Source organism: Sus scrofa, chromosome 13 (genome assembly GCF_054392235.1).
Source record: "Sus scrofa isolate SSC_HxYL_T2T_F1_AM1 chromosome 13, Sscrofa_HxYL_maternal_Yorkshire_Landrace_v2.0, whole genome shotgun sequence".
In the NCBI taxonomy this organism is placed as follows: Eukaryota; Metazoa; Chordata; class Mammalia; order Artiodactyla; family Suidae; genus Sus; species Sus scrofa.
In genome coordinates, this window is record NC_139395.1 from 125,577,505 (window position 1) to 125,593,664 (window position 16,160).

Sequence of the window (16,160 nt, forward strand, 5' to 3'; positions counted from 1 at the left end):
GATCCTTATCCTCAGCAGTCTTGTTACATTTTTAGCTTCTATAGGAATAATTAAAAAATCTATTTAGAGAGGCCTTACTTTATTAGACGGCTTTGAGGGGAAAAGCATGTGGAAAGTAGAAGGCTTTACTCAGGCATAAACACTGGTTTATGTTAACTAACCAGTTAAACACTGGTTTTGTATACTAGCATGCATACTTCTGCTCCCTTATCTCCTGGCTGTTTATAGTGCAGGAGGAATTTGTAAAAGTTTACCAAAAAACTTTATATTGTAAACACATATGGACATCAAAATAGATGAGTCTAATACCACATAACAAATTACCTCAAAACTTAATATCTTAAAGCAGTCACTTTCTTACCTCATGGATTCTGGGTTGGCAATTTGGACAGGGCCCTGGGGGGTTAACTGGTCTGTGTCCCACAAGTTCTGGAGCTTCACCTGGGAGGGTCATTGGCTAGGGGCTGGAACCTTCTGGCAGGGACCTTGCTCACAAGTCTAGCATCACTACTGTCTTGGGTGGGACCTCGTCTCAGGCTCTCTCACACCATGGCAGCCTCAGGGGAGTCAGAATTGCAAAAGTGAGTGTTCCCCCCTTTTCAGACCTAGCCTTAAAAGTCACATACACAGCTTCTCAGATACAGAGGGTTACTCACCCACCTACGTTTAAGGGAAAGGGTTTTGTTCCTCACTGAATGGGGAATCAGAGAATGTTTGGACATGTTTAAAATTGTCACCATGTGACATAGGCTCTCTTGACTCTTTTAGTCCATTCATCTTTTTACCTTTATCTTTGCGTAGCACATATGGTGTTTTAGGTCCTATGCTCTAAGACTGTTAGATCCAAGGTCGTGGACTTTGAAAGTACAACTTAACTCTTTTCCTACCCCTGCTCTCCTCTGAGTGTTCTGGGAAGAGGGGAAGGAAGGCAGATGTGCAGCCAGAGATGTGGTGCTATGACAGACCTCAGACCTCATGCCAGCTCAGCTCTGCTAGCCTGTGAGCCCTGACTCAGTGGTGCTCAAACATGACACCATCAGATGGAAGAGCTCACTGCCTGCTCCTGTAATGGTAAGGAGAGGGAACCCATGAGAAAAACAGCATTCCTGCCAATTAATGTCTCTGTCTCTGTTGTCACCCTTCATGTGTCCTCTTCTGGGTGACTTGCAGGTCAGCGAAGTATTCCCTCCCCTGTTTTTGAAGGGATAATTAACATATTATTTATGATCTTATTTATATTTTTTAATTTATATTTTTTAACTAGAGTAGAAAGATTCAAGTAGGTTATAAAAGGGCAGAAGATAAAATGAGAAAATAGAGACTATATTCCTTAAAATATTTTAAACCTTTTATTTCTATTTTACCCCCAAATTTCATTTAAAAGAGTGAAATAATGTTTGATAGGCATTCCCTTGGGGTGGGGGGGAGGAATATCTTTGTCCCTGAAGTTTATATTAACACATCTTGAAAAATGTTTCCAAGGGTGAGTCACTGTCTGCTGTGTAGCCCCATGAGTTACATTTCACACACTCCCCCACGCTGCCTTCTCTCGCCCCTGCCTCCTAAGACTGGGCGCCTTCATAGTCTGGCAAAAAGCTGGCATTCTTGAGAATGTAGCAGGAACCTTGTGGGACCTAGAAGAATATCTGGACTCTGAGTATTATTAGGACTTGTCATCAAATGTGTGACTCTTCTAGAAAGGGAGTAGGGATGAGAATGGAGCAGGGGCAGATGCCAGTGGAGTGTTTAGTATTCTGGGACTTTCCCCTGAAGGTGGTGCCTCCCTTTATTGTGTGAATCTAGAACCGAAAAGAGGCACTTGTTCACCAAGGATCAGGTAAATGAGACTAACAGACTAGGTCCAGTGAACTCTGTGGTCAGTAGAATTGCGGTGGCATTGGGGACCGGGCTGCCTAAGACAGGCTGGAGGGAATGGAGATGGAGCCAGTCTAGAGGGGTCTAGGATGTAGATAACAGGCAGTGTATTTCTGTTCAATGGTAAGAGAGCTGATAGAAGCAAAGCAGTGAGCTCAGGATGAGGGAAGTACTAATCTGATATCTGCCATGTGTATAATTCAAATTCAGCTGCTAGCAAATGGAGTGCTTTTCTGGGGAGCAATTTTCACCAGAAGAAGAGGACAAACACCCTGGGGCCCGAGCAGAAAACACTTCCATTTGTCGTAAGGCCCAGGGTGTTGACTGGGTGCTCTCAGACTAGATCTAGGTGTAGGATGATGGCAGATCTGCAAGAACTGAATTCATTTATGCGAAAAAAGGAACACAGCTGCAAAAGGAAGCAATGCAGGCTTGTAATGCCTCACTCCATCCCAGAGTGAGCACCTTGAGGTCTGTTAGCACATGGTTGGTTTGTACTCCAAGATTTCTTCACATTTCTAATAAAATTAACCTTGTCCTTGAATGAACTCAGTGCATGTGGCAGAAAAAGCATTTGGACATGCCCAAGATTATGAAAGGGAAACAAGCCAGAGAACCCTGAAAATCTGCCCTTTTTAGCTTTGGTCACTGACAGTAGAAAGTTAGTCCAGAACATGCTGGGGTGTTATATGGCTTCATATCCCATGAGGTCAGAGCCCAGTGGCTAGGTCTGTTCCAGGATAATGAAGGGTTTGGGCTTCTAGCCTCCATCCCCTCTTTCTTTAATTAGGGTGAAGTTTCCTTTTCTTCCCCAGGAGAACAGGAGCTCTAGTGCTCAACTCAGGAAGGTTCTGATCCCAATTTCTCCCATCCTGCACATCCCTGATCCCCCAAGGTGTGGATTCCAAGTGCTATCAGGCATCCAAACCTTAGATCTTCCCTTATAGACCAGCCTCTCCTAGCTCTTGTAGGAGATGAACCCCAAGTGGCCTCACAGCAGTAGCTGGCCAGGACAAGGCCTGAGGCACAGGGGACACTGCTGCCTGTGTTTGACCCAAGTACTGATGACAACAGGCCTGCAGAGTGTCAAGTGATTACCTATTCCCATCAGGACTGTGTTTAGTAGAAAACTTTGCATGACACAAACTTTAAATTATTCAAAAATAAGTTGCCTTTCCAAGTAAAGCTAGTATGCCTCAGTAATCCTGTGTACTTTAGATTTTATTAGAAAAAAGAACATGACATAGATTATCTCAGAATCATTTGGAGCCATGCAACCTGTCAAATATGGGAGCTGTGATTTACCATTCATAAAACTTCACTGAGAGTAGTGACTTGGGCATATTTAATTTCTGATAAACAGTCACATTATCACTCCTGTCAGTTTCTCTGCATCTTTTAATCTTCTAAAGCATTATCTTTAAAAAAAATAATGATAAAACCCATCCATTTCTATCAACAAGAAGAGCTGGGTAATATTTTATTTATAAATGCTGTTTGCAGTCTGGGATCCCACTTGGTTTACAAGGAGATTCTTCACATGGCCTGTACCTTTGACCATGTATTTACTCTAATGCTTAAGCCTAAAGCCATCTGAGGGCGTGGAGTGGTCTGTCTCGGAAGAACCCAGGTGGCTGGGGAACCATCCCACACTGGAGCCGACAGCACTCTCCATCTTCACTTACTAACCTCTCAGCAGTAGATTATTTCTGCACTGCAGTGACTTCTGTGAATATTAGTTTTTCTTCCTGGATATCACTTTTATATTAAACTGTTACGTTATACATGAATATCTTCTATTATTTAAAAGCTTCTCAGAGTTCCTATCATGGCACAGCGGAAAGGAATCCAACAAGAAACCATGAGATTGCGTGTTCGATCCCTGGCCTCACTCTGTGGGTTAAAGATCTGGTGTTGCTCTGAGCTGTGGTGTAGGTCACGCAGATGGGGCTTGGATCCAGCATTGCTGTGACTGTAGGCCAGCAGCTGCAGCTCCAATTGGACCCCTAGCCTGGGAAACTCCATATGCAGTGAGTGCAGCCCTTAAAAAAAAAAAAGCAAATAAAATAAAAGCTTCTTGTATCTGAAATGTTTTGCTAACCTACCTTCTCCTTTTTTTGTTTTATATTCAGTGACTTCTAAACACCAACAAGCTTTACTTTTTTAATTCTGTGAAAAATGTGTACCCTTACCCCTTCAGATTCTACAGATAGACTGTTTCTGAAACTTGACTCTCGGAGTTCCCATTGTGGCTCAGTGGATTAAGAAACTGACATAGTGTCCATGAGGATCTGGGTTTGATCCCTGGCCTTGCTTGGTGGGTTAAGGATCTGCTGTTGCTGTGAACTGTGATGTAGGACACAGATGCAGCTGGGATCTGTCGTTGCTGTGGCTGGCAGCTGCAGCTCTGATTCAGCCCCTAGCCTGGGAACTTCCATATGCCCCGGGTGTGGCCCTAGAAAGACCACCCTCCCCCTCCCCCAAAAAACAAAACAAAACAAAACTTGATTCTCAAATTCTAACAACCTCTGGGTCTTTCTCTGGGTTCTTGAGGTCTGTGCACATAGCAGTATGCCTTGGAAGGTATTAAGATGGAAAATTTGGCATGATTTATCTAAACAAGTTGGAGTTGTTTAGCAACTGTTCGTGATACTGAAGTAGAAATTTTTTTTTAAAAAGTTAGCAATATGGGAAAATGTCTTGAAGGTCACCGCATGCCTCTCTCCCAGTTCTTGAGTGAGCCCCAGTGCTCACTAGTTCCCATCATTGATGCCTCCCCACTCTTTTTTTCTCATTTAAACCACAGTCTGGTTTTCACCATATTAAAGCAAATCAACCTAGTAAGGCACATACTGACTTTTATTTACTGGCTGTAGTTCTAAGCACCAGAAATGGGCAAAGGAGACCAAACAAAGAAATAGGAAAAATGAGGCATTGAAGGGGAGCCAGCATCGGGCTTGGAAGGGATGAGGCTTCCGTGGCGGCAGGATGTGCCTTTCTTGCACTGTTTACTCTGAGCTCAGAAATAGAGGAGGAAAGAAGGTAGATCACACTGCTGCCTGAAATGGATACAGAACATACCAGGGCATGCAGCGCTTAGAGTGTAATCAGACACTGGATGTAATTATGCAAATATATGTATAGACGGTTTTTCTGTGAATAAATTGTCTGCAGCAGCCTTAACACTCAAGGTTAAAGTAAGCATAAGGGCATGATTTGCCAGCCACAGAGTGACTTTTTTTGCTCAAGTAGCAGCTGAGAAACATTATGCTTTACTTCCCCCATTTCCCCCCATTTTCCATCCTTACACCAGAGTGTACTTTGAACCCTTGATAAAATGAATTTTGGATCTTGAAGATTGTTAGGATTTCCACTCCCTTCCTTAGAAAGGACACCACCTTGCTTCGAAGGGGAGAGTTGGGGAGAGTTTTTTTTTTATTTGGTTTTTTTTTTTTTTTTTTTTTTTGCTTTTTAGGGCTGTACCCATGGCATATGAAAGTTCCCTGGCTTGGAGTCAAATCAGAGCTACAACTGCTGGCCTACACCACAGCTCACGGCAACGCCAGATACTTAACCGGCTGAGCAAAGCCAAGGATCGAACCCACAACCTCAGTGGCTCCTAGTTTCTGCTGCGCCATGACGGGAACTCCGGGAAGAGTTTTTGAGGATGAAATGTGGCATGGTTGGTTTTAATCTGTTCAGCTCAGTGATACCTCAAATCTAGTTGTAGGTTTATTTTTAATTAAACTTCACATGTTTTTGTTTTTGTTGGTTTTTTGTTTGTTTTGTAGTAAACATTTGGAGGCCTTCTTTTTTGGTTTTTGGTTTTTTTTCTGCCTTTTCTAGGGCTGTTGCCGTGGCATATGGAGGTTCCCAGGCTAGGGGTCTAATCAGAGCTGTAGCCACCGGCCTACGCCACAGCAATGCAGGATCCAAGCCGAATCTGCAACCTACACCACAGCTCGCAGCAACCCCGGATCCTTAACCCACTGAGCAAGGCCAGGGATGGAACCTGCAACCTTATGGTTCCTAGTCAGATTCGTTAACCACTGAGCCACAACAGGAACTCCTGGAGGCCTTCTTAAAGGAAGGAAATGCTTAAATTTGCTTAGGAGAAAAATGTGCTTTCTTTGTTTCTTAAACTGAGAACTTCACACATATTCCTCAAAGTCCTAGGCCCCACTGACTGATTAGAATGCCAAGATTCATCCAGTGTTAGCATGTGGTTTTCTTTTATATGAACATAGATAAAATGCTGTGGATTATGGATATGAAGTATTCTAGAAAATTGCTGATATGTCTCTCTCAGGAGTGGCTCTGAGCATGGCTCAGGGTAGGTTTTTTTTGGTTTCGTTTTTTTTCCTTACTCAGATCTATTAAGAGAACCCATTGGAGTGTTTCTTTTTTAGTTCAAGGGATTCAAAGCAATATATAAGGCTTGGAACCCATGAAAAATGTATTTCCAGCCTCATAAGAAACTTAAGAATGGCCGTAATACATACAGATGAATTTAGCTGATGTTTCAATGCTTGTTAGACATTTAGTTCAACTCTGCAATATTTGAATGAACTCCCAGATTGTCCAAAGCACTGCTTCAAGGGGACCAGATGTGCACAGGGTAACTCAAAGGCATGTACCCAGTGTTTCTGGATGAGTAGGCAAGCAGCTCACCAGCCAGAATGTACATGTGTGGGTCCAGGGACTGCTGCAGGCCAGAGAGAAGATGGGATCAGGGAGAACTCTGTGTGTCTCATGGAGCTGAATAGACCAGTCCGAGGTGCTGGGCTGTGGGGAAGGAGGAGAGCACAGTGCAGGTCCAGAGCTAGAGAGCCTGTGAGGCTACAAACTTACTCTGTGGGTCAGATTGGGCAGTTTGACCAAGTGAGGAAGAAAATCTGAGAAATTGAGCATTGCCTTGTGCCTAAAAGAGCCTTTTTAGTTTTGTTGACCAAAGACTGCTTTAGAAATACCACAGGTATCGTGCATCACCAACTCAGGTACAGAACCTTCTGTAGTGCCTTTGTGTTAAGGATGGCACTTCGTTGTATAAGCACTTTCCTTCTCTTGGTCTTGTGTATCCAAACAAAGAAATTAAAGTTATTCAAAATGCTCCTTAATTTTTTAAAAAAATTTGCATTCTTTTATTTATGTGTATTGTTTCATTGTTTTCTTTTAGGGAAAAAGAAACAGTGGTTTCAGACAGTGCTTCTTTGGGAGCCAAAAGCACTGCAAGTTGACAAAGCTGTGTCCAGCAATGGGGTACACGTTCAGGCTGGCTGCTCGGAATGACATTGGCACCAGGTATGGTGTTTCCTTGTCCTCAAGCCTTTAAGCATCTGTGTGGTGTTTCTGAGTCTTCCTCTCACATTGCAGCCTGCTGTCTCCACACTGAAGCAGTTGGAGATTTTCAGAAAGGGAGTCCCAAGGAGAGGCTCCCAGCCCCTCCTGAGGTGATAAGTGCCACTGTGTGGCCTCCTTGCTGTCTTGCAGGCTGTAATGCGAAGGCCCACTAGGGGTCTCAGAATCAAGAGGAACGCAACTACAGATTTTGAAAGGAATCCTCTGGGGATTCTTTTTTTTCAGATCACATGCCTTTTTCTTTCACCACTTTAGGAAGCTACTCATTCACTTGCCTTTTTCAATTATGAGTGAGTGTTTCCTGATACAAAGAAAGAGTTCTGAGCCATCCATTGTTATCAAGCCTGGTCAGATACTCAGAGGGCTGGAGAAAATCTGGACTGTGTAGGACACATGACTTGCCTCCAGGCTGCTAGAGAAAAGGCAAGAACAGGTTTATGGTGAAGCATCAATGGATTAAAGATGCTTTGAAAAGACCATATTTCAATTGCACTTCCTGGGTAACTCTTGATTAAGAGAAAAACTTTTCCTTTCATCCCTACTTATTGAAAATCTTCTTAAAGGTTCAGTACATCATTGGTCCCAAGCTTTTTCTCCAGCCTAAAGAACTTCTTAACATCACAAGGTTTTCAGCCCTCCTTCCCTACCATGATAGCCATTGTATTTTTAGAGTCTACTGGCTGAAAAGTCATAATGATGAAGTTCAAGCATTTATAAATGAATTAGACGCATCCACAAACTTTTGAAAAAATAGCACCATATGTATTTGTAGAACATTTATTTTATCAGAAGGTAGTTATTTGTGCTCACATTAATTTCAAAGCTCCTTGGTAGCCGTGGCTCATAGCTTGCCAGCGTCACACCATGCTGTACTTTCTGCTGGGTGTTTGGGGTAGGGGGTGGGGGGAGATAAATTTTTAAAATATGTTGTCCTGTAACATGGTATGCTTTTCAGTAGCAGACTAAAAGGCAGGAACTGGGCAAATTGAAGTTATTGTTGGGGATGTCCCACTGAGGATCCTTGCCTGCCTTTGCTTGCTGAGCTTGTCAGGCCTCAGACTTTCCATCCCAAGCAGGTCAAGCAGTGGTAGGCTTATCCCTGCTCTTTGGAAGTGCCAAAACCCCTCCCATTCTCCTAAACCGATCTATTCTTCTGCAGTGGGTACAGCCAAGAGGTGGTGTGCTACACGTTAGGAAACATTCCTCAGATGCCCTCTGCACCAAGACTTGTTCGAGCTGGAGTCACCTGGGTCACGTTGCAGTGGAATAAACCAGAAGGCTGTTCACCTGAGGAAGTTGTCACCTACACCTTGGAAATCCAGGAGGATGAAAATGTAAGTCTTGCACATTTTACACCCTTGTGTGTGTTCCACAAAGTCAGTCATACCATAACTGCAAGGTGCACTGCCAAATTAAACTCTTAATTTCCACCATTGCAACCACCAGCAGAAACCTGTCTTTCCCACAGTCCTCCCCATCTCATTAAATGGCATCCTGACCGTTCAGTTGGGGAAGCCAGAAATCTGACCATTTCTCAACATCTCCACAACTACTGTCCTTTTTGAGTCACCAGCATTTTGCCCCTGGGTTATTGGAATGGCCTCTTAAATATTTTCCCTACTTCTGTCCTTACTACAGTGCATCTCTTAAGTCCAAATATAATCAGGTAACTGCTCTGCTCAGAACCCATCCTGTCTCAGTGTGTTCCCCTTTCTTCCAGAGGAAAAGCCAATGCTCTTTACAGTACCTTCCAGGTCCTCGGTATTTGGGGCCTTTATTGCCCCTGCCACTGAGGTTTCACCTAACATGCCAGCTCTGTACCTCTGCAGGGCCTTTGCAGCTCCTGTGCCCTCTGGCCAGCAGGTCTCTTGAGACATCTCTGAGTCACTTCCCTCATTTCCTTCGGGTCTCATCTCACCTGTCACTTCTTTGGAGAGCCCTTCCCTGACCACCCTATAAAACAGCACTGTCCGAAAGCACTTATTGTGATGATGGAAATGCTCTGTAATTTGTGCTGTCCAATAAGATAGCATGCCTAACCACGCATGGTTATTGAGCACTTGAAATGTGCCTCTGGGCCCCAAATTTAGGAACATAATTTTTAATTTTACTGAATTTAAATAGGAATAGCTGTGTGTGGCCACCTTACTGAACCTGCAGAGCTATAAGAGGCAGCACCTTCCTAGCTTTTCACCCCTCTGTCCTCTTCCCCAGCTTTATTTTTCATCTGTATCACTTAATTCCACATGACATGCTTCGTATTTATATGGTAGGATTTTTTTTAAATTGCTTTCTCCACCTGTCATGTAAGTTTCTGATGGACAGGGCTTTGTCTGTTTTGGGGCAGTGCTAAACCCCCAGAGCATGGAAGAGAGCCTGATGCATAGAAGGGGCTCCAAGGTTGGATGGATAAATAGGCGGAGAATGCAGGCGTGATTGAGGGTATTGTTGAATGAATTCTGTACATTCAGCTTTGGTAGGATATTTATCCCTTTGAAGGCTTATGTTTTCTCCATCCAAGCTGTCGTTTTGCCCTTGGCCGGAAAGGGGACACTGTGTCAGAAAGCCCAGCCATGGTTTATTACATAACATTTTTTTTTTAAGCTTCTATCACTTGCTTTATATGTTTTCCCCACACCTTGGAAATCTTCAGATTTTTTTTTTTTTTTTTTTTGTCTTTTTAGGGCTGCACCCACGGCATATGGAGGTTCCCAGGTTAGGGGTCTAATCCGAGCTGTGGCTGCTGGCCTACGCCACAGCCACAGCAACGCCAGATCCGAGCCACATCTGCGACCTACACCACAGCTCACAGCAACACCAGATCCTTAACCCACTGAGCAGGCCAGGGATCGAACCCTCCTCACAAATACTAGTCAGATTTGTTTTCACCAAACCACGACAGAAACTCCTGCATAGCATGTTGGAGCTCAACAGTGAGGACCTCAGTGCAGGAAGACCTTCATGACAACATTGTTAAATAATTTTTTAAGTATATACTGCTTCATCAATCTAGTGGTTAAATTCTTTGTTTAAAATGCTTATTGAGTAACCAGAAAAAGTTTACTCTGTGAGAAAAGCATATGGTGGTACCTATTCCAAAGCAAACTGACATTCTCTCAAAGAGAGAGCATTGTTCTCATTCAAATTAGTGTTAGTCTCACAATAAAGTTGCCCAGATCCAGAATAAATTATAATGTGATAGAGTTACATTTTCACTTTTAAAGAATCAGACTTCTGGCCCACTGGTGATGATAGAAGGAGGCAATATAAAAATTATACATACAAAGTATTTAAGGCCTGGACTTTATGGTACTGATGTTTCTTTCTGGCTTTGCCTTTTCAGGATAACCTTTTCCACCCAAAATACACTGGAGAGGACTTAACCTGTACTGTGAAAAATCTCAAAAGAAGCACACAGTATAAATTCAGGGTGAGTCAGTCATTTTGTTACCTGCACTGCTTAAAAATGAAGCTGTTTTACGTTTCACCCCATGCCATTTTAAATCGACTCTACAAGTTAAAAATTTCTCAAGTTTGCTACACTTTACACTTTTATAATAATATGTGTAAAATACACATCACACTTTTATTCTGTTTTATTTATTTATTGGCCTCACCCCAAGACATGTGGAAGTCTGGGTCAGGGATCGAACATGCACCACAGTTGCAGCTTGCGCCACAGCTACACCAATGCCGATCCTTAACACACTGTGCCACCAGGGAACTCCCATACTTTAATTTTAAAATCCACTTTTGAGAAAGAAAAGCTGTAACAAAGTGCAGCTGTAATGTGCACTACAACATGGATGAAGACCCAAACCAGGTGCCCAGCACACCTCTCTCACCTGCACTTCATACCTTTCTCTCCAGAATTTCTCACTTTAATCAGACTTCCCTTTTATTCTTCATTTTCCTTTGCTCTTATGCCCATTTTCTTTTCTCACCTGTTTCTCTTTTTCTTTGCTGTTACCCACCTCCTCCCCCCTCGGGCTCTGCTTTTGTCATCAACAGTCACCATTAATGTCACCATGGGACTTTGTGTTGTTGCCCAAGACAATTTTGCAATCTTTAAGAGAGAGGAAACAGCAGGCTGCCTTCTGTGCTGCTGTAGTGTTTAGTGATCCTAGCGCAGCACTGTATTTTCTAGTGCAACACTGCATTTTGAAGAGATGTGGTTGTCTTCTGATTCCACCATTCCTTCTCTTAACTTTTGTGCCAAATGGTGTTATTTGATATGCAATAGTCACTCAATAAATAATTGTTATATTATCGAGTGGAATGTGTGACTATTAGAGGAAAATGATAGTTTTTGGATATTTTAGAAAACCCTTGTTATTTGATACTGGCTATGAGAACATAGATACATTGCTAGCATTTGTCCACAAGGTGGCGTTGCCCTATGCTTAAATAAGCGAGGTTATTTTTGTCTGCCTTTTCCCCCATATTTCCCTTCCACAAAACACTATGAACCAGGTGGTGACATACTGGTTTTGTTTTGTCCTCTTGAAAGGGTAAAAAATGTCTTTAGCTAATACCTACCTTATTTTGTTTTTAGTTGTTAATAGCAAAACTATATAGAAAATAAGTACCCCATTAAAGAAACACTTATAAATTAGTGGTTTGAGATTGAGAGAGAATGTCTGTCTGTGTGAGTTTATGGATACCCTGATCTTCCATGTGGAAAGTTTAATACCACTGGTTTAATACCTGGTATCTAAAGTATATTGTTTCCTTGGTTGTGTTGTAGCTGACTGCTTCTAATATGGAAGGGAAAAGCTGCCCAAGTGAAGTTTTGGTATGTACAACGAGTCCTGACAGGCCTGGACCTCCTACAAGACCCCTCATTAAAGGACCAGTTACATCTCATGGCTTTAGTGTCAAATGGGGTATGTTTTGTTGGTGCTCATACTGACGCTTTTTTGACAGATTTTTTAAAAACTTACTAATTTCCATAGTGACAGACCAATAAACAGCAAACCATATTACTTAAGGGAGTTCTATACATTTGGAATAGCTATATGAGAAACATCCTAAGAATTCCACAAACTGGTAAAATTGACCATTTTAAGAGCTTTTCATTAACTTTATGATTTTTCTGATTATATTTTTTCCTCCTAAATTTGGAATGTATTACTGATTTGAATGTGGTAATTTCTGAATATGTCTTTCATTCTCCAATGGCTTGCCCTCAAAAAGTAGCAATATTTCATATAAAAACTGATTTATAAAGTTAATATTGAAAATAAATGTCAAAATTTAGGTATGTCCTCTGAATTAAATTGTGACATACAGAATTTTTAAGTTACTATGAATTAGGAAAACTTTAGTTTTTGCTGTTGTTGTCATCTTATCAAGAGTCATAAACTTCAGGAATTTTTCACATTGAAGTTCATCATGTGGTATATGTGGGTATCTGGTAGAAGGATATTGTGGCTCACTTGCTGTGTGAATTACTTCAGTGAAATGACTGCCATCAGAATGTTGATAAATATTTGCAGTTGTCTGTGAAACTATTATGACATGTGTGAGTCATATAGTAATATTAACTACATAACCAGAAAAAAAGGGAAAAGAAAGTAGAAATCTAAAATAAGATTTTACCTGGAAATCAAGTAATATAAAGGGAATTTAAAACATTATTAAATCACTATTGGAGACTAACCCCTGAGACATATAACTGCTTCAGTTACCCAAAGATTTTGAGGTAGAATTAGTCCCTGGAAGATGGATGTGATTAAGAGAAACTATAAAAATCTAGATGTGCTTTTGGCCAAATCAAAAGCTTTTTTCCTTAGAAAATCCTGGAAAGTTCTGTCAACACTGAATATTTACTTTTAGTAGCCATAGTTGGAATATTTAACTTTTTTAAATTATTGCTGTAAATATCTGTTACTGAAGTTTGCATACACTAATGGAACTTCCAAGTAAAAGGAGATGGGAATTAAGGTTTCTAAATCTTCAGGAGTAACCAGAGGGTATGTCTAAAATAGAGATGTCCAACTGATGATAGAAGTAAATTCTGTATAGTTTACAGAATTATAATGCCAGTATTTTTATGCTCAGAAAAGGAAACTCTTACAGGCACAGAGTTAGTAGTAGACAGATACCCAGAGTGCTCAGGGCTCTTGTAGTAAAGCCAGAACCTCTTCCTCAGACCACCTCTTTGGCACAGGTTCTCATTGCTCCACTGCTCAGGTTTTATATCAGATTCACTAGAGATATATGTCTGCTTAGTAGCAAACTGTAATGGAACAGATTTACTATGTCCTGATGTTTTATTTATTTTGTGAATAAGTTTTGCACCTCTAATTCCTTCCCTCTCATCTCTCAAAAGAATCTAGTCACAGGTGATATAAGTGAAATAAAAAAGGGAAAAAAATTTAATATATGAATATTTCAGCTTATATAAAAACCATCAAATATTGAAGAGCAGGCTTAAGAATTCTCAAATCTGTGAGCATAGCTCTTAGAAAAAATCAAATCATATTTTAAGTTTTATTCATGTTTCACTAAATAACCTAACTCTGACATTTCTAGCTCTACAAACTTTGACTAATGAGGTTTTGCGCTGTTCTTGTTTGTTCTGCTTTTCAGAAAGGAGTTGGGTGAAATAATACATTAATTTTTGTACTTTATGGTTCAATCCAGAATTAAGACAATATAATGTTATATGATTCTATGTGTTCTAATAATACTTATCAATAAAAATCAAATGTTTTCATAACTTAATAAGATATTTGCTTACTTTCACCAGACCCTCCAAAGGACAATGGTGGCTCAGAAATACTGAAGTACTTGCTGGAGATTACTGATGGAAATTCTGAAGGTAAAGTTTTGGAAATTGTTTTATTCAAATCCAGTTGGCAAGCCCTATTTTCTCATATGACGAACATCTGTATAATAATAGCAGGCAATCATTAAATCATAGAGTTACTATAATAAAAAAGCCTTAAATCACATGTTGACAGTCTTTTTCTTTCAAACATAGCATCAGAGATCAGAGTCTGCTTCAACTGTACATTTTGATCAAGTCTTTAAAATTTTCTATGTCATTTCTTTAAGCCAAGAGAGCCTAATTAATAGGATAAAGGTATTTTTCATCTCTCTTGGCACGCTTTCTCTGGGAATTCTTATAAGCAGAGAAAGTGTCAGAAGCAATCAGCAGGAAGAATAAATTGGAGACAGCGAATGATTTTGGTAATCGAAAAATTTCTCCTGTACAATGGATGGGAAAATAGAGTATTGTTGTGGCCTGGTGACAAGTGCCACATTTTATAACAAGTTCAGAAAATGTCTTTTCACTTTTGTTGTGATTTCTGAGTCAAATCTATTTATTCGTTACCAGTCACATTAGTTGAAGTAGAGTTTAGAGGTCAAATACTCTCTATAGTGCCTTTAAAAAAATTCTTAGATCTTCTTTCTAATAAAACTTATTAGTTGGAATGCCCATTGTGGTTCAGCAGTAAAGAACCTGACTAGTATCCACGAAGATGAGGGTTTGATCCCTGGCCCCACACAGTGGGTTAAGGATCTAGTGTTGCTATTGCTGTGGTGTAGGCCAGCAGCTGCAGTTCACATTCGACTCCTAGTCTGGGAACTTCCATATGCTGCAGGTACGGACCTAAGCACACACACACACAATTATTACGCTTTGACAGAAAAAGGCTTAATCATCAGAGCTTTAAAAATGACATTGCATTATCTGTAACTGTTAAATTTTTTTTAAAGATTATGTATATGGTAAAAAGAAAAAATTAGCAATAACTTTTACAAACAAGCAATGCAGGTGTATGCCTTGCTTTTCATTCTGTGCCATGAAAGCCATCTGGAGTGTTTTGTTTTTCATGTTAGTCAGGCCCTGTTTTGAGCTGAAAACATGAGAAAGCTTTGAGATGGGCACAGCTGTTCTTAACATAAAATCATGTTCTCTGCTAAAACCCTAACCTAGAAGTCATATCTCTGCAGTGGCTCATTATGAAAATCTAAATGTATTTTGAATTTTTTTGGTTCTCTTGACCACTAATGACAAATCAAAACTAGATGCCATTCTATACTTTGCCTGCCAGCACGCGTTATCAATGATTGGTTGAATCTCCTCAGTCATCCTAATTCCCAGTTGCCTTTTCAGGACAGGTTCTTTAATCAGTAATGTCAGGATAACTGTCTTTAATGGTTTCCATTGTCATTCAGCCCTAGTGCATGTGAATTCATTGTAACTCTGACGTAATAAGCAGCTGAAGGCATTTGTGGAAGTTACTCTAGTAACTGTCGTGGAACAACACAGAAGTATTCCCTAAAACAGCTTCATGGAGTGCAAAGCTTCGTAAAGTAGTCTACTGGAAACACAGTGTCACTGGAAGTGAAACAGAGGAGGAGTAAACATCGCAGGTTTGTGGGGTAGGCAGGCAGTTGGTTGAAGCGACCCCAGTGCTCTTTGCCAGGTGGCATCAACCTCACCCAGGCCCCTCCAGGGGCCTTGCTGCTTTCTTTAATCCCAAGAAGTGGTCGGATAACCTGGGTCACACTGAATCTTTCCAGGGCCGCACCTGTGGCACGTGGAGGTTTCCAGGCAAGGGGTCTAATCAGAGCTACAGCTGCCGGCTACAGCCACAGCAATGCCAGATCCGAGCCATGTCTGCGACCTACACCACAGCTCACAGCAACATCGGATCCTTAACCCACTGAGTGAGGCCAGGGATTGACCTGCAACCTCATGGTTCCTAGTAGGATTCATTACCACTGCGCCACAATGGGAATTCTTCGTCTTTTAAGTGGGGCTGCAGGAAGACAGTAGACCGTTATACTAAGGACCAGGTCTGTACAGGGAGGGTTTCACTCACTGCGACTTCTGGGCACATAAGAGTAGGGAGACTCTTCTTTCTGACCAGGAACCTCGCACTGAACAGCCTGAGGAGCCAGGTGGCCCC

At 41.3% G+C, this 16,160-nt stretch overlaps 1 protein-coding gene across 10 annotated transcripts in view; it reads left to right on the plus strand.

Annotated features, from left to right (window-relative positions):
• The window catches only part of FNDC3B (fibronectin type III domain containing 3B), a 338,529-nt gene that overhangs the window by 267,220 nt on the left and 55,149 nt on the right, over positions 1-16,160 (plus strand). For all 10 annotated transcript variants that reach the window (XM_084990280.1, XM_021069801.2, XM_084990279.1 and 7 more), the window contains 5 exons: positions 7,052-7,176; positions 8,393-8,567; positions 10,577-10,663; positions 11,981-12,119; positions 13,988-14,059. In XM_084990280.1, coding sequence (XP_084846406.1) covers positions 7,052-7,176; positions 8,393-8,567; positions 10,577-10,663; positions 11,981-12,119; positions 13,988-14,059 — 598 coding nt within the window. The remainder of the gene's footprint in view (positions 1-7,051; positions 7,177-8,392; positions 8,568-10,576; positions 10,664-11,980; positions 12,120-13,987; positions 14,060-16,160) is intronic.